The sequence below is a fragment of the Musa acuminata genome, chromosome BXJ1-8 (genome assembly GCF_036884655.1).
Source record: "Musa acuminata AAA Group cultivar baxijiao chromosome BXJ1-8, Cavendish_Baxijiao_AAA, whole genome shotgun sequence".
NCBI classification, from domain to species: domain Eukaryota; kingdom Viridiplantae; phylum Streptophyta; class Magnoliopsida; order Zingiberales; family Musaceae; genus Musa; species Musa acuminata.
The window spans coordinates 13,400,263-13,427,080 of record NC_088334.1 but is presented as its reverse complement, the minus strand read 5'-3'; the positions used below and the strand labels follow the sequence as shown (position 1 = coordinate 13,427,080).

General features: G+C 45.8%; 1 protein-coding gene across 3 annotated transcripts; it reads right to left on the bottom strand.

Annotated features, from left to right (window-relative positions):
* Window positions 1-8,439: 8,439 nt before the first annotated feature.
* Window positions 8,440-15,959, bottom strand: LOC135587598 (GATA transcription factor 26-like). Of its 3 annotated transcripts, XM_065079186.1 has the most exons (9): window positions 15,312-15,959; window positions 12,852-13,217; window positions 10,445-10,753; window positions 10,336-10,360; window positions 10,148-10,220; window positions 9,936-10,039; window positions 9,660-9,846; window positions 9,421-9,541; window positions 8,440-9,129 (listed from the first exon to the last, which is right to left on the bottom strand). In XM_065079186.1, exons 1-9 carry the CDS (start codon window positions 15,349-15,351, stop codon window positions 8,753-8,755), a joined length of 1,602 nt encoding a protein of 533 aa, XP_064935258.1. In that variant the 5' UTR covers window positions 15,352-15,959; the 3' UTR covers window positions 8,440-8,752. The 3 variants fall into 3 exon arrangements, with proteins under 3 accessions (XP_064935258.1, XP_064935257.1, XP_064935255.1); XM_065079185.1 differs by having other exon boundaries at window positions 10,336-10,753; window positions 12,903-13,217; XM_065079183.1 differs by having other exon boundaries at window positions 10,336-10,753; window positions 15,312-15,958.
* Window positions 15,960-26,818: the final 10,859 nt, after the last annotated feature.

Sequence of the window (26,818 nt, the reverse complement as noted above, 5' to 3'; positions counted from 1 at the left end):
CCGCAAAAACACAAAACTGCGTATAGAGATTGTGTTACCTAGGGAGATCGTATATCCCTGTTTCCTTGCAGATCCTTAGGAGAGGGTGAAGGAGGTCAAGCGTCCTCCTCTCTAGCGGTGATCCACACAGCAGGGTTGCGACGACGCTCCTCAAAACTCCAGGCCTACTCTGAGGTGGAGAGGGAGAGGAGAATAGGAAGGGAAAGCAAAGACTCTAGCCTATGAGGCTGTGAATCCCTCCTATTTATAGAGATCCCGTGTCAAAACCCTAATGGGTCCTTTCCCTAGTGGGTATTGGATCTGCATCCAATAAGACAAGGGCTCCGTCAGATATCTCATATCCGAACCTCTACTCATCGCAATGCCTACCATATGTGTGTGACCCTCTAGGCCCAATATCGAGCTGGCCGTGAGTCATACCTGTCAGAACTCCTTCTAACTAAGTGAATTATTATCTCTGTAATAATTCACTCGACTCATCGACTACGGAAGTACTAGGCCACTACGCCGTAGTCCCCAGACGATACAGGGGAATCCAATCCATTGGACCTGTCTGTCCTCAGTTACCATGTACCTATAGTCCCTCATCCATCTAATATCCCAGAGACCGTATATCGAGCATGGTGCTGTCAGACCCATACGGTTTCTACTCGAGTCTCGCTCTAATCGGATTCTCCCGGAGAACTCTTTCTCTCTCAACCCGAATGACCCTGGCTAGGGATTTGTCTGAGCAAGAACACATGGGATATTCCTCTCATGATACCGAGAGTGGATGATCCTCTATCGACACTCAATAGCCCTCGTAAGGTCGACTACCACTCCCAATGACCAGCTGTACTAGATCTGGGAACAGCCAAACCTATAAGTCTGGTATCAAAGAGTGGAGCACTCATACAGGACATCCTTGGTGTCTCAAGTCTAAGAACCAGATACACCACTAGGACTACGGAATCGTTGTCTGACAATAAGGCATCATCAACCATCCAGCATTCCGTAAGCGGATCAATCAGTGAACTCATTCTCCAATGAGCACCTGTACTGTATCCCTAGTGTCCCTACACGAGCAGTTATGAGACCAGCTGCATCCATCATATGGACGGGTATACAGCACACCAGTCTATCCGGTTATCACGATGTCCCTCTCGAGTAACCTATGACCGGGATTATTTAGGATATGTGTTTAAAGGTGAATCGATCTCATTATCGTGATCTCATCACGATCCGATTCCCATTGCACAAATCCAAGGACATCACAATACATATGCATTTATGCAATAGTTATAAAGTGATATACGCCAAAATATAATAAGCAAAAAGATTCTGTATCAAGTCACACGTGCCATCACTCACGTGATTGGCTTGCTGGGCACTTATGACTAGCATTCGCTAAGTGGTTGATTGTGATGAATGAAGAAATTGAATCTCTCCATCAGAATAGAACTTGGGATCTTGTGAAGCTGCCTTCGGGTAAGAAAATTATTGGATTCAAATGGGTCTTCAAAAGGAATGAAGGTATTCCAGGGGTTAAAGATGCAAGGTACAAAGCACGATTGGTTGCAAAGGGTTATAATCAGGTACATGGTGTTGTTTTTAATGACATTTTCACTTGTTGTTAAATATAGCTCTATTCATGTTTTGCTTGCTTTAGTTGCTATGTATGATTTGGAATTGGAGCAACTTGATGTCAAGACAACTTTCTTACATGGTGAACTTGAAGAACAAATTTACCTGGAGCAACCTCACGGATTTGAAGTTGACGGTAAGGAAGATCATGTTTTCTTGTTAAAGAAATCTTTGTACGGATTGAAGTAGTCTCCAAGACAGTGGACTAAGAGGTTTGATTCTTTTATGTTGGGTCATGGTTACACGAAGAGCATGTATGATAGCTGTGTCTACTTCCGGAAGTTAACTGATGGCTCTTTTATGTATTTATTGCTTTATGTTGCTGACATGCATATTGCAGCTAAGAATTTATTAGAAATTCACACTTTGAAAATGCAGTTGAGTAGTGAATTTGAAATGAAAGATTTGGGAGCAGCTAAGAAAATTCTTGACATGGAGATCAAAAGAGAACAAGGAGTTGAAAAATTATTTCTGACCTAGAAAAATTACATCGAGAAAGTCTTAGAGAGGTTTAGCATGAAAAATGCTAAGCTAATAAGTACTCCTCTTGCTAGCCATTTTCGGTTATCTACTGCTCAGTCACCACAGTCACTTAAAGAGAAAGAATATATGGTGCAAGTTCCATATTCCAGTGCCATCGACAGTATTATGTATGCAATAGTTTGTACTCGTCCAGATATTTCATAAGCAGTCAGTGTGGTTAGCAGATATATGTCTCACCCGGGTAAAACACATTGGCAGGCTGTGAAGTGGATTCTCAGATACTTGCAAGGGACTTCAGATGCTTGTTTGCAGTTTAGGAAAAATCGTGACACTTTGGTTGGTTTCGTCGACTTTGATTATGCGACGGATCTTGATAAACGAAAATCTTTGACAGGCTATGTTTTTTGCGTTGGTGGTTGTGCAATTAGTTAGAAAGCTTTCTTACAACCTGTCGTGGCTTTATCTACTACAGAGGTAGAATATATGACAGTGACAGAGGCGATCAAAGAAGTTTTATGGTTAAGAGGTTTGCTCGGAGAATTATGTCTACATCAAGGTGTTACTACAATTTACTGTGATAGTTAATGTGCTATTCATTTGACTAAAGACCAAATGTATCATGAGAGGACGAAACACATCGATGTGAAGTTTTATTTTATTCGGGATATCATTGCTAAGGGAAAGGTCCTTGTTCAGAAAATTCATACGAAGGACAATCCAACTGATATGCTTACGAAGCCTCTTCCAATTTACAAGTTCAAGCAGTGCTTGGACTTGGTTGGTGTTCATTGTTGGTGATTGCTCGTTGGGGCTTTTGTGAAGAAGGTGGAGCAAGTTTTATTAATTGTCAATGTTGAGACATGTCAAGGTGGAGATTTGTTAGTTTGGTAAGTCCCACATAGTCCCATATTGGGAAAATCAAGCTTGTTATCTCCTATTACAACTATAAATAAGGGTCTGAGCTTTAAAGTCATATGCACCACAAGAAAACCTAATTGTTTGCTTTAGATGTTTCTTATTTAGTAGTTTCAAGTGTTTTATAGCCTAGGAACATCTTCCTAAGGTTGATTTGCTCCTCCTTCATCCGTGAATGTAGGTCAATTGACTGAACCACGTAAATCTGGTGTTCTTGTCTCTTTTATTTTTTCTGTTTTATTATCTTTATTGGGTTATCAAATTATCCTTTGGTAAATTTTTTTAGGCCAGCTCTAACATTATCAATGAGAAAACTATAAGAAGCAAGATCTATTAATGAATTGAGAGAAAGGTTTTGAGAATTACCCTTGTAGTGATCTCTTGAAGAGTTGAGATTGATCTTTAGATTTGCAAAGGATAAGGGTTTTCTTGAGTTTCTAGAGGGATAGTAAGAGGAATAGGGGGTATGGAGAGGTTTAGAGGGGTGTAGAGACAGTTGGGGGTAGTTCTATCATCGGCCCTAAAAGAGATTTTATAGGGGAGAGTTACGGGTAGTGGTACCGCTAGCTGGGTGGTGCTATTGCTTAAGGGCAATGTGCTCTAGCGATGACATCGCCAATCCATCCAGCAGTGCTATTGCTAGTGCACTCCCTTCTATCTTCGAGCTGTAACTTTTTACCATTGACAACCTAGCAGCCATTTTTAGCATTCTACATGTGCTAATCATTCAAGTCAATATCCAAATATATTCAAGCTAATGTTTACTAATCCTAAATTTAGCATTCAAGTCATCACTTTTTTTTATTATTGAAAATACAAGCTTCACAGCACTTTTAAGATGAGCAGGCTAACACTTTTCGATCCATGTGCATTAATGATTCAACCATACAAATTATAAATATAAGAAATTTTATAATACAATTCAGGTCACAAACATCAAGAAATGATATATCATGGTTTATTCGTATAACTCGTTTCCTTGGTTGATGGAGGGCAGAATCATGGGAGAAGAGTTTTGTGAAGAGCTTAAAAAGAAATAAGGTGAAAGAATCAAGATTTGTATTGAAGAATATCTTTAAAAAATAAGAAGATTATTTTATGTAGGGTACATCTCAAGTTGTAAATAGCGACATATCATCTCAACAAATCCAAAGTTATCATCACCCCCTCCTTTTGAAAAACCTAATGGTAGCAATGTAGATAATTTCCTATAAGATTAAGGATAGCTAAGTATGCTCTAGTATTTCATAAAAAAATCATGCATCATTATTTAATACCGAAAGACACTACATAAACCATTTTTAATTGAAGGGTTTATCAAAAACTCAAGTATCAAATATCAAAATGTCAAGATCATGATTAGGATAAAACTTATTTAAATTCAAATCTTTAAATCATCGAAGTCACTTTCAAGAGATTCAAAGTGGCATAAATAGATTCACTGAAAATTTGATAAGATTTTAGGAATATAGACATTTTCAAGAATAATGCATTCTCCTTTTTTTGTGTTTCAATTTATGTGATTTATTTTATACGAGCATGCCTTTATCTTTTATGCAAAATAAAACATGTATTATCGTTTAAAAATTGAAAACAAAAAAAAATCTTCAAGATCAAATGTGTAGCACATAATTTCAAAACATAGGATTTTAAATTATATCGTTAAATCATTATGCATGATTTCAATGAATATAAAGCATCTTTATTTAAAATTATTTTGTTACCGATAGTTCTAATTCTAATGATATTTCCTTTATTATTTTGGCTAAAGAGCTTTATGAAGTATTTTGGATCTTCAGTGATAAGCTTGAGCATCCACTATCAAAATATCATTTTTGCTCCTAGCTTGTGATTGTAAACATATCTACAAGAAATTAGGTTTTCTTTTAGGTACTCATTTAACCTTGGGTTCCTCATAAATAGATCTACCAAACTTATCATTTTGCATTAGGTCATTTAAGGTTCCTTTAGGAACCCAAATTAACTTATGTAAACTATATCTCTTAAATGGATATTTATAAACAATATGTCTGAGTTTGTAACAAAAGTTACATTTGATGCGGGGTGATACATGCAAGGTAAGGTCTTTAACAAAAGTGATTGGATTTTGGTAAGTGCTACTCACAAATCCGATTCTACCTCTTTTATGAACGTGACCCTTAGTGGTAAGGATCATGTTCAAAAACTTGCTACCAATCTTAAACTTTTCTAGAGTTTCTTTGAGTAATAAGTTTTCCTTCTCAAGTGCCTCTAAGTGTTCACATTTAATGTGTAGAGGTAACGAAGGATTATCATGCTTAAGTTTTTCAAATTTATTATGTAAAAGGACATGCTCATTTTTTAAAGAATTATACTTTTTGCTCATTATTCTACATTCATCGAACAAATCATGAAAAATACTTAAAAGCTCATTGAAAGATAAATTTGCATCTAATGAACCACTTACCTCATCTTTGATAGCCATTATTGCGTAGTTGATGATTTCCTTGTTACTTTGTTCTTCGTCTTCGGAATCGCTCGAATCATCCCACATTGCTTTGAGCGTCTTCTTCTTCTTTGGTTGTTTCTTCTTCACTTGGGGATATTCGTTTTTGAAATGTCCCAGCTTCTTGCATTCGTAGTATATAACTTATTCTTTTTTTAGTTTAATTTTATTTTTAGTATCATTTTTAGATTTTTTTATGTTTATAAATTTTTTAAACTTTCTTGTCAATAGTGCTAAATCATTATCATAATTCTCATCACTTGAACTTCCTTTTAAGTAGTCTTAATGAATTCTTAGTATCATATCCTTCCTATTTTTTTGGAAGGTTATTCTCAAGCTCTTCATGAGCATTACAAGTCATCTCATAAGTTATTAACGACCCGATAAGTTCTTCGAGAGGAAAATTATTCAATTCTTTGACCTCTTGAATGATCGTTACTTTAGGGTCCCAACTTTTTAGAATGTATCTCAATATTTTATTAACGAGTTCAAAGTTAGAAAATCTTTTACCAAGTGCCTTTAGACCATTGACGACATCCGAAAATCGGGTGTACATGTCTCCAATGGTCTCACTTGGTTTCATTCGGAACAATTTATAAGTATAGACTAAAAGATTTATTTTGGAATCCTTTACTCTACTAGTGCCTTCGTGAGTGATTTCGAGTGTGTATCAAATATTGAAAGTCGTTTCACAAATAAACACTCGATCGAACTCATTTTTATCTAAACCATAAAATAAGGCATTCATAGCCTTGGCATTTAAAAAGAATGTCTTCTTCTCCAACTCATTCCAATTGTTCATTGGAAGATAAGACTTTTGAAAGTCGTTTTTCATAATATTCCATAATTCGAAATCCATAGAAATTAGAAAAAATCCTCATTCTAGTTTTCCAATAAATGTAATCTGTTCCATTGAATATGAGTGGACGTGTGATTGAGTTACCCTCGTGGTTGCTGGCAAACTCCATCTCTCTTAGGTTTCAAACCAAAATGAGAGTGATCTCACTCTAATACCAATTATTATGATCAAGAACGACACTAAGAGTGAGGAGTGAATTAGTGCAGTAGATAAAATAATAAATTTAAATAATTTTGAAAAACTTCATGCGATGAAACTCTTAGTTCGATGAAAACCATTTTGAAAAGACATTTGACTCGAATAAGTTTGTAAGTGAGTAGAGATGAGGGGATTGGACAGTTTGGAATAAAGTAAAGTAGAATATAGCAAAAATAAAGTACGCACCAAGAAGAGAACATGTCAATTTTATAGTGGTTCGGTCGTCCGACCTATAACCACTACCGACACCTCCTCCAATGAGGTCACTGATTTCCACTATTAATCTTTCTTGAAGGGCAAAGATCAATCATCCCTTTATAGAACTTTCACATATGGCTCACTCTCCTTTTATATACTTTCACACTTAGAAACGATGGAGATGAACTCTCAACCTTTGTAAGCTATTTCACTATTATTTTGGGTCAATTCTTATCACTTCTTTGTGCTTTACCAACTGAGAAGTAAGGGGTATTTATAGTTCTCAATTGGCTTTAAAATTAAAGTCAAAAAGTGTCACGTTCCCGGTTTTTTGGTACTGGCGATACCACCGTCATTATTGGACGGTACCACCGCCCAATCTAGCGGTACTATCGCATGACAAAGTCTCAAGACTGGGCTCTGGCGGTACCACCGCCCAATCTAGCAGTACTACTACATGACAAAGTCTCGAGACTGGGCTTTAGCGGTACCACCGCCTGGCAACATTAACTACTAGTGATATCACCACCCAAACCTCCTGAGAGGCTGAGCCTCAAGCGGTTCCACTGCCCACCCTAGGCAGTGCCACTGCTTGGCAATGCTCTAAGTGGCCAAGTGGGCTTTCTATCCGACCCAACTTAGCCATGTTTTAGGCCCAATTGGCCCCTAACTGAGTTAGTAGGATTACCTCTCAATCCTAACCCTAATTATGTGCTAACTTTGATTTTTAAGGCATACACTGAACAAAGCAAGTCCGGTAAGTCTAGGTTTCTTCCCGTGATCTTCCAGCGGACTTCCGACGATCTCTCGACAATCTTCCAACGGAGTCTCGGCAAGCTCTTGGACTCCATGATAATCTTTTTGGCGAGTTCCAATAAGCTTCTTTGGCAAGCTCCTTTACTTCTCGACCAATTCCGACGACACTTCCGACGAACTCTCGAACTCCCAACAAATTTTCGATCTTGACTCCGACACTTCGTTTTGTTTTATGCCTTGATTGCTATCGTAGCTAATCCTATACACTTTTCTCATCATATAGATTAGATCAAATAATTTACCAATTGATTTCATCATCAAAATCTAAGATTCAACACCTCGACCGATGAGGACTCCACTAGAGAAAAAAGACAAAGTGAATGATTAGGGTTAATAACGTCCGAGTCACTTAAGTCGAAAAAACTTGACCCGCACTAGAAGACCCACTACGATAGAGGCCCAAACCAAATTACACCCAAGACGCATAAGTCGAAAAAACTCGATCCGTGCTAGAAGACCAACTACAGCGAAAGGTCAAGGCGAATGACACCCGAGACACGTGAGTCAACAAAACTCAACCTACGCTAGAGGACCCACTACGACGTTGAATCAAGGCGAATGACACTCGAGGCACTAGTCAAGAAAACTCAACCTGTGCTAGAGGACCCGCTACGATGGAGGATCAGGATGAATGATTCTCAAGGTGCCTGAGTCAAAAAAAAACACTCGACCCATACTAAAAGACGCGCTACTACATAGGCACAAGAGAAAACGTTATCTTGTAAACAACAAAGAACGAAACCACCTGTGTACATACACCAACCAATCTCAACCGCTTCAAGAAACATTGGAAGAGTAGATCGCACAAGCCAACGCTACTGACTTTGTGTGCATCCAACAGCCGCAAAGCACAGTGCATTCCTGAATTTTAATGGCAATACATATAAATTCTGCAACTCCACCCCTTTACTGTTTGTACATGTTCCTCCTTTACTCTCGAGTTATGTTACAACCATCTTGCCAAGCTATACAAGAAAGAAACAAGGCCAAGCCAGCACAAAAGTCAATCAATTGCCAGTTCTCAGCATACTCCAAAACATAGACTTCAGTAATACCCAAAGGGGGAAAGAGCAAGACTGTTACACTCATCATTCAGGCACCGGTCCTTCAGTTATATCCAAAGGGAAGTAAGCAAGTTGGCTACACATTACTCTGTTATCAGTGCCTTTTCAAGACTATTTATTGGCGAAACTCGAAGATGGGAGAACAGAAGCTTCCACTCCACTCATTGTTGGCGAACCAATTTGGCTTGTTTTCTGTTCCCATGGATCGTACAAGAGTTCTGCTTCAGGAAATGATACACCAGAAGGCACATCCAGAAGCACATCACCTTCAGAACTGTCAGCAATGAACTGCATGGAGCTCCTATCGGGAGGGGATGCAAAAATTCTTCTCGGGCTGAAGCATGCACCTTCATGGTCGACAAAGTCCCCCATGTCACCAGCTTCTCTGGTAATTAAACTAGAATTTGGCCGACTAAAACATCTTGAAGGAGGATTTGTGCACCCTGATCTGCACACTCTTTTAGGGCTTCTCATGGTGCTTTTCATCTCTGAAATTGAGAGGACAACCATCAATTATACTGAGAGAGACAAGTTCATTGTTTAGTTCACCATGACCCTTTTTTTATACATATATGCCTCGAACTAGTCTTAGCAAAGAACTGTAATTTGTCCAGCGGTTTGATAAACTAAAGCTTTTTTAAGAGAGTTAATCATGTAAGTGAAAATTTCCAAGTACAAACAGAAGATACTCCAGGTATGAGACTAAAATGCATAAGCAAAATGATGTTCACCATTCCAACATGGTTTTTCTTTTCAGCAAAAACATCAAAGAACCAAACCTGAACAGCTCTGATTTTGCCTGTCATGATGCCTTTTTAGGGATGCTGAAATGGAAAGACCAGGAAGTCTCTGTCTGCTTGATATTCCATTTCCTCCTTTTATCTTCTTAGAGGGTGCATCCTACAGCAATTAAGGTGAAATATCAGTCAGAACAAACCATGTCAGTCTTTAAGACTCAAATATTTGAGTCATACTAAATTCTCAGCAGCTTTGTACTCATATGGATAATTTGTTTTACCTTTACTTTCTGATACTGGTCTAACCACTGAAACTTTGTACAATTTAGTGACACAAGCCTATTTAAAGTCCTACGCTGTTCAGCATCTGCTCCGGACATGGAGAGATCAAAAGTTCCTTCTTGAAGCAGTTGCTGGAAGTAAGATAATGTCTCCAAGAACTGGGGACTGGTAAACATGCTTTTGAGGCTGCCACGTCAATAACAAGATGGTATGAAAACTGAAGAGCAACTTTACCTCACTAAAATAATAAAGCCATAAGCATGAATTCAACAGACCTTTCAGGAGGTTTGACATTGTCTATAGATGGTAGATATTTCATCAACAATTGCTGTTCGTCATGTGTCAGATATTTCATGAAACTCTCAAAGTTAATGATAACCTACAAAGGTAAAATGGTCCAATCAGATCTCAGCAGTGTAGAATGTCACAAGAGACATAACATCCTCTGAGGCACCCCATTAAAAGACATAAAGAACCACATTCTTACATTCAAGTCTGCAGAACTTAGGGAAGAAACTCTATCTTGCAGGATATTTAACTTTTCAGTCGAAATTTTAACCCTGGCAAAGACAGACAAAGCATGAAATTTCAAAATCCAGTTAATTCAAGCCTAAAATGCATTGTTCAGAGATAAGCATATATCATTGTCTTGTTGTTCTGCAAGCAAGAAAGTACCTTTTGGCACTGTCTTGGGCAATTTCTGTTGTAGATTTCATTGTGTCAGTACCAGAATTTAGAAGACTTGTGCCTTTGCTTTCAATATTTACACGAAAGTATGACAAACCTGAATAACCTTCATTCATAATGTATGATTTATCTACTGGAAATGAGCTAGCTTCTGATTCCTCGTCTACTGATTCTGAATTTGGATGTTTAATGAGTACACCTCCATACCCGATCTCAAAAGATCCAAGTGCAGTTCCACTTTCATAAAGTAGATCATCTTCTGAGGATCTGGACAGATTAGAAGCTTGTTCTTCATGCAAAATGGAATATAGGTCCTTTGTGAGCTTTTCTACAGAAAGTTTAGGACGAGTCATAAATATCTTCTTAGATGGTGCTATTGAATCACATACATTTGACTGCACTGAACCTGAAAAACAAACAGAAAAATTACTGAATGACAATGCATGGTGAGTGAGTGCCTAATATAGCATCAACAAGTAAGAGGCTCGCAACGGTGGAAACTGAAAGTTAAATTTGATCCTTTGTTGTTGTCAATCAATTTGAATGTTCCCAAATTCTCATGTGACTAAAGCAATTCAGTGTCCACATATATCTCACCACACATTATATAAAAATGATGGGAGCAATTACAGTAACACAGACAAAACTAGTATAAAAAATCAAGCTTGGAATAAGATGCATACCGTGAACTTATGATAGTCAAAACTTGAACTTTAGCTTCCAAACCAAGTACGTTCACTTCAAGAAGGAATGTGCAAGGAAGCTAGCTATTATAAGAAACTCAGCAAAATTTACAAAAAAAAAACTTTGACAAATTTCACTAGAAGGTTTGAACAGCAATATTACCCAATCATTCACTTCGTCCTAATGTTTCTTTGCCTTATTTCTAGATGGTCTTTTATTGAAGGACAGCCAATGCCACCACAAGGTGTTGGACTTGACCACCTCAGTCATCTTGAATGAAAGTTGACTCACTACATAACATAAAGACGGATGTGATCTAACCATATCAAGAGGTGAAAGAAATAAAGACAAGAAAATGTCAGTCTCAGGCCCTCATCTAAGGAATCAACTTTCGGTTCTACAGGCCTATGGGGAGGTTCAAATCGATACTTACTAGTCCAACCAAGGACCCGTATTGGACCATATAGGTTGGCACCAGTCGATATATATTTTTTATTATTTTTTTCTCAACCAGACTTGATAAATTGGTATAACTGTCACGGTAGAGTAGAATTATACTGGTCCAACTGGTTGCCAAAGTTGGTAGCGGTCTGAGATTTAAATTGTTGACCTCACCAATTAATATACTTGAGATCCCTGCCCACAGTAGATCAACCATGTCTGCTGCGTTATATATTCACCGGTAAACGAAAACTGGGTTAAATCATAGCTGATCCAAAATTTTATCATTTATTAGCTGTAAAATGGCTGAACCACCATATTATGATCACTCAGATCTACAAATGAACAATATTTTCATGTTTATCAGCAAGTTTGCAATTAGTCACTCGAATGTCAAAAGTATACAGGCATAATATCCTCAACACATAATAGCATTAGAAGAAAGATAAAACATTTCAAAAATTCATAACCCAGTGTAGTTGAACTTGGAGCATCCAAGTTCATCTTCGTGTACCACTTGAATATGTGAGTCTATTTCCTTAAAATATCAAATATGCTTAATAACTTAAACCTAGCATTATAAATGCAGAAGGGAGAAGGATGCACTTTATAAATCGACATACTGAATCAGTAACTGACTCCAAAGTTAAAAGCGCCCACTGGTTCTGACCAGTTTATTTTCATTCAATGCTAATTGATTGTTCTAATTTGGTTAAGCAGCTAATCTGCAGCTAATATAAGAGGTGACTCATTTCCAAGGAATTAAATGGACAACTTGATGATCAAAAAAGGACTATCATAATGTAATTAGATCACTTCTTGAGATTTGTAAAGGAAAAAAAAATCAGAGTAGAAATAATTAATATTGTAAAAACACTTTAATTCTCAAGATAAAAAATATTTTCTTAGCCACACAACCATCTGAAAGGGATTTATGATGCCAAAATATGATACAAAGAAAAAAAAAGACAACTCTTTGTCATGGAATGCAATGCATCAGAGATGACATGAATTAGGTGACTGATTAGTCAATACATAAATACATACACACACACACACACACACACACTGTTTTGTCACTATATAGATGGTACATTCAGAACAATAAATGTCATATCAACTAAAACTCATCTACATATAGTTGACACCTCTGATGAACCTCAAGTTTAGCTATAAAAAAGGGTATTATACGTGATTGTAAATAAAATATTAGTAAAAGTGATGTCTAAAATTCTGACTTTGAATATCTCAAGGTCAATAGAACAACATCACTCTTTCCAAAATTCTCTACCAATGTAATCTGACATTCAAATAATAAGGTGTTTCTGAGATCTCCTCAAACAAGTCTAAGGTGTCTGATAAACAAAAACAATAATAACCTGTTAGGTCACTTGCATCATTGGTGCCAAAATGTAAACAGCTGTCTGAACCTGAAATGGCTGACCCAGAGCTGGATCGATTGCTTATATCTCCCTCTACAATCTTGTGGAAGTTCTGGTCACAATACTGCATTTCACATTCACTTTCCAATTTATGATTGCCTTGTTGTATCTTTTGCAACTTCTCATTTTTGGGTTTGACGGGGACACTTTTGATTTTTGGAACTTTTAACTCATCCGAATCAAAAACTTCACGAGCATGCAGTGGTACATAGTTTGTCAATGAACCCTTGGTTCTCCACCTGGAACCACATGCATTGCATAAAACTGGCTTTTCAGGTGGTCCATTCCGCCAGAGAGGGGTACCTATTCAACATTTAGCTTCAGATACCATATGATTGCATAGAAAACACAGGTCTTGTAGTTTATATATGTCAAATAGAATAGTGGCACACAAATGTAATTCCTTAACTGAAACAATTATAGCCTTTTAAATGAGCAAAAGAGAAAACAAGAAAGAAAAATGTAATAAGCTTATGAATGAAAATGTGTAAAATTATTGTGTTACTAAATGAACAAAAACCAAGTCTTTTTCATGTCCACAAAAGGACATAGGAAACTTCAAGAGTAACAAAAGTAGGAACTTTTGAATCATGTTGCATCCTGTCTTTTCAAAAGCCAAACTCTTGTGCAAGCAGCATAATGTACTATATACCTAAGCAGTTTGATCAGAATTAGAACACAATGATACAATAAAACCATAACCAATGTGATAAACCCTTTTTAAATGATGACCTCCTCAGCCTAATCTATAGGTACCATCTAAGCCCATCTCCTTTGGATTGTCTCCAGATTCCCATTTTTTATTGTCTCTTTTTTGGATAATGCTTAAACAATAATTAAGAACAGATATTTTTGTTAACCAATGAGTATCTTTTATAACTTATATGGAATGTCTCTTATAATCCATATTCCATATGGACCAACATGGCACGACTTGATTATCTGACACAAAACCAAGACTTATTAAAGAAGAAGCATAACAAAAACCACATAGATAATACCAATTGACACATCACTATCGACCTGAAATTCTAAAAACAACTCCTGATGATGGGTGCTCTAGAGAAAGGTAAAGATCACAAGAGAATGGAACAATGAATATGATTTGCTACTGGAAATAAGCAAATGCTTGTAAGTCACGAATGAAACTTTTATAAGCGACCAGTGAAAATATAGTATGGCTGGGAGCATCAAAGAATATTCTAACAATGGAATAAGAATTAGTCCAAGTAAAAAAGCTTTGAGGTCAAGAAAACTGGCGTTCCAAGAGGTAAAAACTACATGAGACAAAATCATTGGAGATGAGTGTGGAATGTAAATGTAAACCTAGAAATACACCAGCTCTCCCAAAAGATCCTTGCTAGTTTTTCTCCTTAAAATTACATTCTCTCGAAGTTGAGAATTAATGGAAATATGTAATTCAAATTTCGTTTTAGGATACATCCGAAATTAGAATGTACATGAGGAATGAGTCCTATAAGAAAGCAGCAGGCCCCAATAGCATGATATTGAATCTCCCAATAATAGTCAGCGATTAAACACTTCATTATGAAGAGGAATCTCCCAATAATAGTCAGCTATTAAACACTTCATTGTGAAGCCTACATGATCAACAGAAAAGGAAACCAATTTCAACAGATCAAACATAACACAAACATTCTATCGTTCTAAGTTCAAATTTTCCATGGATTCCCAATCTAGGGACAGGTGGATCTCCAAAGAAAATCACTCCAAACAAGTGGATGTCGATTTCTCTTTTTACTGACTACCGAGACAGGCAGAAGGAAAATCAAGGCCTCTGCAAATTTTTTATTCTTGTTGCGGATCACTGGAATTTCTCTAAAATGTCTCACAGTCACTGCTTCAACTCCTTTAATCCGGGACAAATATTTTGCAAGTGATAGCGAGACAACAGAAACTACAAAGATAAGCAGGTCTTATCTGAGGTTTTCAGATCATAAATATAAAGGCAAAATGAAATAGAATGAAGCACGGACTATAAGTAGATTCTGGTAATGTCACATACGACGAAGTCAATCTTTCCACCACCTAACTAAGCAAAGCACGGACCAAGAAGAACATGCAAACCGAACAAGAGAAGAGAAAAAAACACGCCAATAACCCATCGATTCAGAACGATAACAAGAAGCGTCTGCATCACAGAATGCCTTCAATATTTTTCCAGCCTGGGATCTGAAGGCAAGCAAATTAATGAGAACAATAACCAGAAGATAACAATCACGTAATTAGACTTCTGTCCTGGAACAAATTGTTAATTCTAAGAAATTAAAGCATGAAAAAAGAATAAACCAAAATAACGAAAGAGAGAAGGACGAAAGAAATCAGAGAGGCAAGGCAAAGATCCACAATAGCTCATGAACATGAACAAGTGCTCACTTGTAACTCCACAATGGTGGCAAGGTCCTTGCTTTCCCATTCGTAACCCTTCTTTCCCCTTCCCTTTAGATCCCAATAAAAATCAACACAGGAAAAAGAAAGAGAGGAGGGGGGAAAAAACTGTTCTTTATGTGAGAATTTATGCTAAATTAAAGAGAGTTCCATGGCATCTTCTTGCAGTCCCCAAACCAATATCACTGAGAGTCCTCAAAAGACTCCGGACATAGTAAAACCAAAGTACAACCCCCCCTTTTCAATAGCCACCACCAGCATAAAGTTCCAGAATTCTTCTATTCAGCCCAGAAGACCAAAGAAAGAGGAGATAAAGATAGAGAGACGTGGGGGGGGTGTTTTGGAGGAGGGGAAAGGGAGGAAAGGAGGAGGACAGAGGTGGAGAGTAAATGGAAGGTTGGAGAGGAAAAGGGGAAATTTTACAAGGTGGGATGGGTGTGTAGGTTGGAATCTGTACAATCCAATCGGAAGGAGGAGTCCATTGGGCAACCAAATTAATGGTGAGGGAAAAAGGAGCGGAGGTGAACAGGTGGGGAGGAAGGAGGCCTTCTTTTTCTTGCCTTGCCTTGCTCTTTTATTTGTCCACTGTGACCTCCCCCTCTATCCTCCTCCTCCTCTGCCTTTGGGTTTGGGGTGGTGTGTGTGTGTGTGTTTGTGTGTGTGGGTGCTTATTAAACATGTTTCCATTCCTAAAAATATACCACATATAGTATCTAAAACAAATATTTTTTAGCAGGTACAAACCTGTTGGGCATTGAGATGCTTTAGTGCGTAAAATGTTTTTTCCATCTCTTTTCTCTCTTGATGGCATCTTTTGCTAACAACATGAATGGATGGATGTGGAAAGAGAGAATCCCAAGCCATCTTTAACAGAAGCAATCGATGGACGTGTTTCCGGTCAGCAATTCGATCCGATCGGACCTTTGTATTGAGATTGGGTTCAGACAAATTGGACAGATCTCGGATCGATGCATCACAATAATATATATATATAAAGTTCAAGATTGATTATGCAGGGATCAAAATCTAGAAGGATAAAATGTATACATTTGCGGGAAGGAATCGCTCACATGGTCAAAAGATTAACTGTATCTAATGTCATGATCTTTTAGGTGCATTCAATTTCTTTTTATCAGACTATTATAATAACATATGAGTATTGAATATTAATATTATTTATCATATATATAATTCATTACGGATTCTGACAATACATAGGAGATTGACAAGAGACGATATAAACCGAAACAATGAAACAAAAATTACTATAATAACTATGGGCGATGTCACTCTACATCTATTCGGTGGAGTTAGTATTACATTATATGCATGTTATTTTATTTTTTTTATTATCAAAAATATTATTTTTATTTTATATTTAATATTTAATAAATATAAATTAATTTTTGAAAAATATTAAATTATAAGATTAGACACTGCTCCAATATGATATATTATAAATATTTATAATATATTCTGGACAAATTTATAAGGCAGGCATGTACGTGAGTTATATTAGGAATTCAGTAACAATTTTAGGGTTTTCTCCTGATATTTACTTGGCCATCACTTCAACTTCCACTCACCACTTTTTCTGATGCCAACACTTTTGCTGGTTGGGGTTATCTTATCTTACTTGCCAAATGAGCTCAAGATGGTGACAAGATATGTCTGTTGACTTTAAAGTCATACATTCGTAGATCAATGGATATATACATATACAGGCTTAAGCTTCGTTTTCTTCCTAATTGTACCGCAGGAGCAGCATCACAGGCTCATAACTAATAATACTATTATTCTCCTCTGCGAATTAAGATAGTGTTTAAGCTGATTCAACCCATCACCACTTGTGCTCCTAAAGAAAGATTTTGATTTGACAGCCAGACTTTGCGTTCTATTTATCTGTTTCTCTGTGCCCTATCGTTTGGAATCGGTCAAGTTCTGCTGGTCCAATTTGCTCATCGAATATCTCAAAGCATGAAGACAAGACAATGGGGAGTCCGTTTAAAGGCCAACCTCGAGTAGATGACAATCCTCGTTCTGAACCTGTCTGCCTGCTCGAAAACTTGTTTGGAATGAGTTAGGTTTAGATGAGTAAATGATGTTGAGTAAGGTTCAAGTTGATATGGCAAAAAATGGTAAACCCCGCCCCCGGCGACTTCCCCCGCACGTGGACAGGCGCGGCGCCCCAGGGAAAGCGACAAGGGCAACAGACTGCGTCCGGACGTTAGCCTCACGGAGCCCGCAGCCCCTTCAGTTGACCCAGCACAGTAGGACGAGACGGAAGTGGGTAGCGGTTGAAGCTCGCCCATACCCTGCGATCCCCCGCTCCCATACGCAACGTCTTCAGCGATATCAGACGCCATCAGAGATACGGCCCCGACCGACGGGATGGCGCAGCCGAGAATGCCGAGTTCCCCTATAAACGTCCTCAAGCCCGAAGGGAAAGGTAAGGCTGAATTCCCCCAAGAAAACCAACCGCCACTGCATCTCTCTAACTTGATCGTCGGAGGGGTCGGGTCGAGCGCACCCGACCATTGTGCAGGTATCAAGCCGAGGTCTCCCGATCGGGACGCGCCGGTGATCCCCGCTTGGGAAGAGTCGCCGCATCGCCCCGAGTCCGAGGCCGCACCCGACCATCCCGGTGGAGACGAGTACCGCCCCAGGGAGATCCCCGCCATTCGGACCCCCGAACGAGCCGAGACGACCTCCCGGGTCACGGCTAAGAAAAAGGGTGTTTACACTAAATAGAAAAAAAGGTGTTTACACTAACATAATGGCGCTAGAAGGAGGGCCGGTCCGAATGTCAAGCGATCCGCAGGCTCACTCCGACGAACCCCCAGCCATCCGGTCGCACACGACCGACGCGACGGAGGAACGCCCCCAACAGGAGGGAATTCGGGACGAGCGCCCCGCCGCGACCTCGGAGCGCTATTGGCGATTATTCAACGATCCGGGCCTATCGCCTCCCGTCGCCAATCCCGGTGGCCCGTCACCCGTGCCACCCGAAGCCCTCTACGACCTCACGCACCAGGTTCGGGCCCTTACGGGAGTAATGCAGACCATCATCCCGCTGGTCTCTCCCCCGGCGTCTTCACACTCAACCCTACCCCCACCGCGGCAACGGCCCGCCGGCGCTCAAAACGCCGCACCGCTCCCCGAGTCTCCCATTTCCCCTCCGCGCCGATCGACCCGACCCGGGAGCCGAGAAGCGGAGGAACCAGCGGCGCACCCGACGCCCGTAGCCCCACTTTCAGGCTCAGCGGAGGAACTGTGGGCCCAGCTACGCCTCGTAGGCCGCCGGCTGGACGAGGTGCAGCGCGAGGTTCGCCGGACCGGGGGAGACCCGGGGGCCGAACAACACCAGGGGTCCCCCTTCATCCCCGAGATTCAAGAGCAGGCCATTCCGCCGCATTTTCGGCTCCCGTCACTAGATGCTTATGAAGGTGCCACCGATCCGGCGGACCACGTGGCTGCTTTCCGCGCCCAAATGGCGCTATACGGGACGTCCGATGCCCTGATGTGCAGGGCGTTCCCGACGACCCTGCGGGGCCCAGCCCGAGCGTGGTACAGCAATCTGAAGACCGCGACCATCGCCTCTTTCGACCAGCTGGCCAGGGATTTCGAGCTTAACTTCCTGGCTCATGCCAAGCCGAAACCATCGGTGGCGATGCTCCTCGGGCTCAACCAGAGGGAGGACGAGCCCCTTTCTCACTTTGTGAACCGCTTCACCACACAAATCCGCGGCCTATCTGATGCTCACCCTTCTTTAATGATGCAGGCATTCATGATGGGCCTGCGCCCTACCCGGTTCTTTTGGTCTCTAGTGGAGCGACCCCCTACTTCGGTACCCGAAATGTTGCAGCGTGCGAACCAGTACATCGCTGCCGAGGCGTGGATGGTCGGCAAGCGTGACGAGCGCAAAAGGGTCAAGCCCGAGCAGTCCCAACAGCAACAGCCCGCCACCTCCCGGCGCAGGGCCGGTGGCCTCAACGATGCGGTGCCTGGGTCCCCTCTTCCGGGCCTGAACTCCTCTCGGACCGAGATATTTCTCCATATTAAGGAGAAAGGCCTTCTCAAAGAGCCCTACCCGATGAGGAGTCCGCGCGAGCTCGCGGACCGCTCCAAATACTGCCGTTTCCACCGACAGCCCGGTCACGACACCGAGGAGTGTCGGGAATTAAAAAGGCAAATTGAGGAGCTCATCCGCCGAGGACACCTCGGTTCGTACCTCCAACCAGACAAGGAGCTCTCGCCACGCCCGGAGGGCCCCATCGAGCGACACATAGATGTCATAACCGGCGGGCCGGCGTCCGGAGGGAATTCCGCGGTGGGTGGAAGGGCATACGCCAGGGCCTCCCGGGCTGAGGGCTCCAAACCCGAAAAAGGTCCCGAGGTCACCTTCCCGACCGAGGGATCTGAACTAGCCGAGCATGATGACGCACTGGTGATATCAGCCAGAATCGCCAACGCACAAGTAAGGAGAATCATGGTCGACACTGGAAGCTCGGCCGATATACTTTATTGGGACGCCTTCCAAAAGCTCAGCCTGGTAAAGGAGAACATGAAGCCGGTATGCTCAACACTCACGGGGTTCACCGGCGCCTCGATCTCGTCACTAGGGGTCATCACCCTGCCCCTAACTTTGGGAGCCTTCCCGAAGGCAAAAACGGTGATGACCTCCTTTCTGGTGGTCGACCTCCCCACGGCATACAACGCCATCCTAGGACGGCCGACCCTCAACAAGACCCGAGCCGTCATCTCAACTTACTATCAAACCATCAAGTTCCCGACCCACGATGGGGTCGGGGAAGTGGCAGGGAACTCCTGGGAGTCCAGGCGCTGCTACTTGACCGCTGTGTCGTTAAACAAGAGAGCAAGGATCCAATCCCCGCTGGAAGACCCCCGGGAGGGAAAAAAACCAACCCCCCGCCCCGAGCCGAAGGAATCCACCGTCGACTTGCCGCTGGTCGAAGGAAGGCCCGATCAAGCAGTCAAAATCGGGTCGGAACTCCCCGAAAAAGAACGACAGCAGCTCGTCGGCCTTCTGCGAGTCAACGCCGACATCTTCGCTTGGACGCCAGCCGACCTAACAGGAGTCCACCCGGAAGTCGCATTGCACCACCTGAACGTCTCGTCCGACGCCCGGCCGGTGAAACAGAGGCCCAGGCGGCAGGCCCCGGATCGGCAGCTGGCCATCCGAGAAGAAGTAAACCGGCTTCTGGCGGCCGGTTTCATAGAAGAGGCGAGGTACCCACAGTGGCTTTCCAACGTAGTCCTTGTCAAAAAACCTAATGGAAGCTGGCGAATGTGCGTTGACTACACCAGTCTCAACAATGCTTGCCCAAAAGATTGCTACCCCCTGCCAAAGATCGACCAGCTGGTCGACGCCACGGCCGGCCACGCCCGACTCTCGTTTATGGACGCCTTCTCCGGGTACAACCAGATCAGGATGGCACCCGAAGATCAAAAACATACAGCCTTCCTCACCGAGCAAGGAATATACTTTTACAGAGTTATGCCGTTCGGGTTAAAAAACGCCGGGGCAACCTACCAGAGGACGGTGAACAAGATGTTCGCCCACCAGATCGGACGAAACATGGAGGTATATGTCGACGACATGATCGTAAAGAGCCGAACGGCGGAGGCTCATCCCTCCGACCTGGCGGAGACATTCGACACTCTGCGGAGGTTCGGCCTGCGCCTCAACCCCACCAAGTGCGCCTTCGGTGTGACCTCGGGAAAATTCCTCGGATTCATCGTACACGAAAGAGGGATTGACGCCAACCCGGAAAAGATACAGGCCCTCATCGACATGCGGCCTCCACGGACGATCAGAGACCTGCAGCGCCTCAACGGGAGGCTAGTCGCTTTATCGCGCTTCCTCTCCCGATCAGGAGATCGATGCCACTCTTTTTTCCGGGCCCTGAAGGATCCGAAGAACTTCCAATGGACGGCGGAATGCGAGACGGCCTTCGAGCAGATGAAGCTACACCTGGCCAGCCTCCCTCGACTCGCTTCGGTCTCCCCAGGGGAGAAGCTGAGTCTCTACCTTGCCGTCTCTCGGCACTCGGTCAGCTCGGTTCTAGTCAAAGAAATTTCCGGCGACCAACTACCGGTCTACTACGTCAGCCACATGCTGAGCGGGCCAGAGGAACGCTACCCGCCAATCGAAAAGTTGGCGCTGGCGCTCGTCCTGTCGGCGCGGAAACTCCGCCCCTACTTCCAGGCCCACCCAATAGAGGTAATAACCGATCAGCCGCTTCGGCTTATCCTGTCCAAATTCGATGTTGCAGGGCGTCTCCTCAAATGGGCAGTGGAGCTCGGCGAGCACGACATACAATACATACCTCGGACCGCCATCAAAGCCCAAGCCGTGGCAGACTTCATTGCGGAGCTGACGCCGAATACCGGCGAAGAACTCGAGCCACTGCGCGATACCTGGACCCTCCACGTAGATGGCTCGGCCAACGTGAATGGCGCCGGCGCGGGTCTGGTTCTGACGACACCTGACGGCCGCTCGATCGAGCGCTCCTTCCGCTTCGGGTTCAAAGCCACCAACAACGAGGCAGAATACGAGGCTCTCCTGGCGGGGCTCCAGTTGGCACTGGAAATGCAGGTGACCGACATACGCGTCATCACCGACTCGCAGCTGGTGGCTAGGCAGCTCGATGGCGAGTACGAGGCCCGGGACCCGACTATGGCAAAATACCTAGCGCAGGTAAGAAGCCTGGCCGCCAAGTTTGCCCATTTTGAACTGTCGAATGTTCCCAGGAGCGAGAACCAGCGAGCCGACACCCTGGCTAAACTGGCGTCCGGCCCGTCCCCCTGGGCTCGACCCGAGACCGAAGAACTCCCCCGCCGAGCCATAGAGGTCGTCGCTACCGTCGCTCACGGCGCGCCGGCAACTTGGGTACAGGAGATCTTACGCTTCAAGCAGGACGGGACCCTGCCCGACGATACTACTACAGCTCGGCGCTTGCGTCGAACGCAGGCGTGGTACACCGAGGAAGGAGGACGGCTGTACAAACGGTCTTTCTCGCGCCCCCTGTTGCGCTGCCTAGAGCCGAGCGAAGCCAGGACGGTTCTGTCCGACATGCACGAAGGGGCTTGCGGGGAACACATAGGCGAGCGAGCCCTGGCGCACAAGGTACTCCGACAGGGGTACTACTGGCCGACCATGCGCCAGGACGCAAAAGCTCTCGTGCGGCGATGCAGCTCGTGCCAGGAGCATGCCCGTACCACCCGACGACCGGCGGTCCTGTTCACCCCCGTCGACTGTGCCTGGCCATTCGCGCAATGGGGACTGGACATACTCGGGCCTCTCCCGCCCGCCTCCGGCCAGCGGAAGTACATCATCGTGGGAGTGGACTACTTTACCAGATGGGTCGAAGCCGAGCCCCTAGCGACCATCACGGAGTCGCAAGTGAAAAGGTTCGTATGGAGAAACCTCATAACCCGTTTCGGCCTGCCCCAGTCCATCGTCGCCGACAATGGATCGCAGTTCGCCGGCAGGAAATTCCAAGAGTTTTGCGCCAAGCACAAAATTCAACTGAGGTTCAGCTCGGTGGCTTACCCCCAGGCGAATGGGCTAGCTGAAGTAACCAACCGGGCCATCGTCGACGGACTCAAGAGAAGGGTATCCGCTACCCGATCGGCTTGGATCGACGAGCTCCCGAGCGTCCTGTGGGCGCTTCGCACTACCCCCAAGACCCCGACCGGGGAGTCTCCCTATAGCCTCACGTTCGGGACCGAGGCCGTGTTACCACCCGAGTTAGCCGTCCCGACTCCGCGGACGGCAGACTACAGCGAAGAAGCCTCGGGCGAAGGGCTGCGATCAAACCTGGACCTGCTCGAGGAAAGACGGGCCGACGCACACCAGAAAGCCCTTTCTTACAAAAGAGCCGTAGCGAGGGTCTACAACCGGAACGTGCGACCCCGGTCGATAAAATTAGAGGACTTGGTCCTGCGCAAAGTCGAGGTCAGCCACCCCACCCAAGTAAGGGGGAAACTGGCCCCAAAGTGGGAGGGACCCTATCGGGTCATCGGAGTATCCCGACCGGGGACATTCAGGCTCGCCACAATGGATGGCGACCCCGTGCCCCGGACTTGGAACATACAGAACCTTAGGAAATATTTCGTCTGAAGAAACAGACAACACGCAAACACAGAAGATCGGAGGAAAAGTTCATCTTATTAAAAAAGGAGGGGATACAGAAGCCAAAACCCATGCACAAAACCCTCGCACCCTCGACCCGACGTACAAAAAACGACCCTCACTCCTCACCCGGAGTCTTCGGGCGGTCGTCAAACGGCACGTCCTCCGGCATATCCACCTCCAGGTCCACGGGGTGAGAGGCGAACGGATCCCTTTCCACCTCGGAGCCGGGAGGGCACGAACCGAAGCGACCCAGGGCGATCCTGTATCCATACTCGTAGGATACTCGCCCCATTCTGGTCAGTCCGAGCTCAAAGTTCTCGGACTTCTTGTAAGCTTCGATCGCCTCCTTGTCCTTCGACGGGCGGAGGCGAACCTCCTCAGCCAACGCCTCGGAAGCAGCGCGGGCTTCAGCCTCGGCCTTCTCCGCCCTCTTGGAGAGACCAAGCGCCTCTGACTTCGACTGGCGGAGCTCGGCCCGATCCAAACGAAGGGACTCCTGGAGCTCCTTGACCGAATCGCCCGACCGCTCGAGCTCTGCTCGTAAACGCGCCACTTCTTCCTCAGAACAGGTCGCGTGTTTTTCCGCAGCCGCCACCGCCTCGGGGCCAGACCCAGCGTGAATCTCCTCTAGCTGACGACACAACTCGGAGTTGCGCTCGCTGAGGTCCCAGATTATCTGGCCAGCGTCGCGCACTCAGTCCATCAGCGCCGTCGAATAATGGAGGCCCTGCCACAAGAAAATAAGGGTCAGCGCACAGTCACAGGGATACCCGGAGTTAGCAAAATGCTTACCAACGTCAGGAACCTCCCCGCCTTGCTGAGCATGGTCTCCGAGGGCAGAGTGTACAGGTCCCGAGCCAGGTCAGGGTGGAGCACGCCTCGAAGGAAGGCGGCCGAGGGATCTCCCCCGGCCCATACCCGGTCCCCTCGGGACAGCCCCTTCCATCGGGCGACCAGCGGGTCGGAAGCCTCCCCTGTCGGAAGCTCACCCATCACCGCTGCCCATAGGGGCTCGTCGGCTCCCGCGCGTAGCCCGCACAGATCATCCACCGTGGGCAGGTTTGCCCTTTTCCCGGCCGCCCCCTGGCTAGGCCCTTCAAATCGGGAAGGCCCCTCCTCCCGAGTGGTCCGCTTGGCACCCACAACTATTGGAGGAGCGGTCCCCGCCTTGGTTTTCCCCGGACCCGTCATCCTCGCCTTCTTGGACGGACGTCCCGCAGGGATCTCCAATGGGGCACCCGCCGAACCGGGCACCGGGTCGGCCGGGGAACGCGGGGGGGAAGCAGCGAACTGGCGCGGGGAAGAAGCCGACGAAGAGCGACTACCACGGAGGGACAGGAGCTTCATCCCTGCGAAAAAGACAAGCGAAACCGTCACAAACTGTAGAAACAAATAAAACGTGGAGAACACCCTCTATAAACATACCCCCGAAAGCCGGGCTAAGACCCGCCTCGGCTAGCCACTTCTCGGTCATAGCTCGGATGGCCTGAGAGCCGGGAAGGATTGCCCGAAGCCTCTTCAAATCCCGACACTCCTCGTCGTTCAAATCCGGGACGGTGTTATCTATCACCCTCACCGCCCACCGAACCCCGAAGCCCCAATCCCTCGGCCAGCTGATGTAAAAAAACCGCCCCTTCCACCCTTTATTACTCGAAGGGGCTCCCCCGACGCGAAAGCCAGCCCGGGCCGACACGAAATAGCCCCCCGGCCCCTTGAGAAGGCGGAAACATGAAAGAAAGAGGTTTCGGGTAGGGGTGATGTTAGCATAATAACACTCCCCCAAGAACGCTACCAGGTACCGCCATGAGTTAGGCGTCACCTGGGAAGGCGAAATCCGCCAGAGAGATAGGCAGGAAACAATGAGGGCATGAAGGGGAAGGCGCAACCCAGCCTCTAGGGCATCTTGGGTCAGCGCAAAACCTCGGGGAATCGGGTCGTACGACCGCTGCCCCGGATCAGGGGCAGCCAGGACGAACTCCTCCGGGATGTAATAACGCTCCCGGAGCTTTTCCAGCGACGACCCGCTCACCACCGAGTCGAGGTCGTGCGGCCACATTAGAGCCTCAAGGGCTCGCGCCGCCTCCTCGTCCGGGGAAGACGGAGGCATGCTCTCCCGGACTCTGTCAAGGGACGAAGGCGAAGAGACAGGTGAGAAGGACATTCCTTACCGGCTTTTGGAACGAACAAGAGAGACGACGAGGGAGCGACTGTGGGATGGTAGCGTGGGAGAGGGGAAGGAGCGATGGCAGAAAGAAACAACGAGGTCCAAGACTCAGCAGCAGAAGTCAAGAACGGACAGGATACGCCATTTATGCAAGGAAAAACCCGCCGGAAGAGACGTCCCTTCGTCTCCCCCTAGCGGCCGACAGCTCATCCGCACACCCGCTCGCATTAGGGAAGACCAACGGACACCCCATCATAAATGCGGACCCAAAGCCGCTGCAAGAAACGACGTGGAAAACGGCCACTACGACTTCTCAACGCCTAAAGAGAACGACGATCGTGTCTCACGTTTCCCGAGACCACCCCCTCGGCGCGGCCAGCCCGCCCGAGACGTGCTCCTCGGCCACATGTTTCCCGAGACCACCTCCTCGGCGCGGCCAGCCCGCCCGAGACGTGCTCCTCGGCCGCATGCCCCCGAGACCACCTCCTCGGCGCGGCTAGCCCGCCCGAGACGTGCTCCTCGGTCGCATGTTTCCCGAGACCACCTCCTCGGCGCGGCCAGCCCGCCCGAGACGTGCTCCTCGGCCACATGTTTCCCGAGACCACCTCCTCGGCGCGGCCAGCCCGCCCGAGACGTGCTCCTCGGCCGCATGCCCCCGAGACCACCTCCTCGGCGCGGCTAGCCCGCCCGAGACGTGCTCCTCGGCCACATGTTTCCCGAGACCACCTCCTCGGCGCGGCCAGCCCGCCCGAGACGTGCTCCTCGGCCGCATGTTTCCCGAGACCACCTCCTCGGCGCGGCCAGCCCGCCCGAGACGTGCTCCTCGGCCACATGTTTCCCGAGACCACCTCCTCGGCGCGGCCAGCCCGCCCGAGACGTGCTCCTCGGCCGCATGCCCCCGAGACCACCTCCTCGGCGCGGCTAGCCCGCCCGAGACGTGCTCCTCGGCCACATGTTTCCCGAGACCACCTCCTCGGCACGGCCAGCCCGCCCGAGACGTGCTCCTCGGCCGCATGCCCCCGAGACCACCTCCTCGGCGCGGCTAGCCCGCCCGAGACGTGCTCCTCGGCCACATGTTTCCCGAGACCACCTCCTCGGCGCGGCCAGCCCGCCCGAGACGTGCTCCTCGGCCGCATGTTTCCCGAGACCACCTCCTCGGCGCGGCCAGCC

Bases quoted from the DNA above. Each gene is read 5' to 3' on its own strand.
- LOC135587598 (XM_065079183.1), bottom strand. From the start codon at position 15,351: ATGGGAAAGCAAGGACCTTGCCACCATTGTGGAGTTACAA. The intron at 10,221-10,335 runs GTACTTTCTTGC...TGTCTTTGCCAG, and splicing joins GCCCAAGACAGTGCCAAAAG to GGTTAAAATTTCGACTGAAA. The intron at 10,040-10,147 runs GTAAGAATGTGG...TTACCTTTGTAG, and splicing joins TAAGTTCTGCAGACTTGAAT to GTTATCATTAACTTTGAGAG.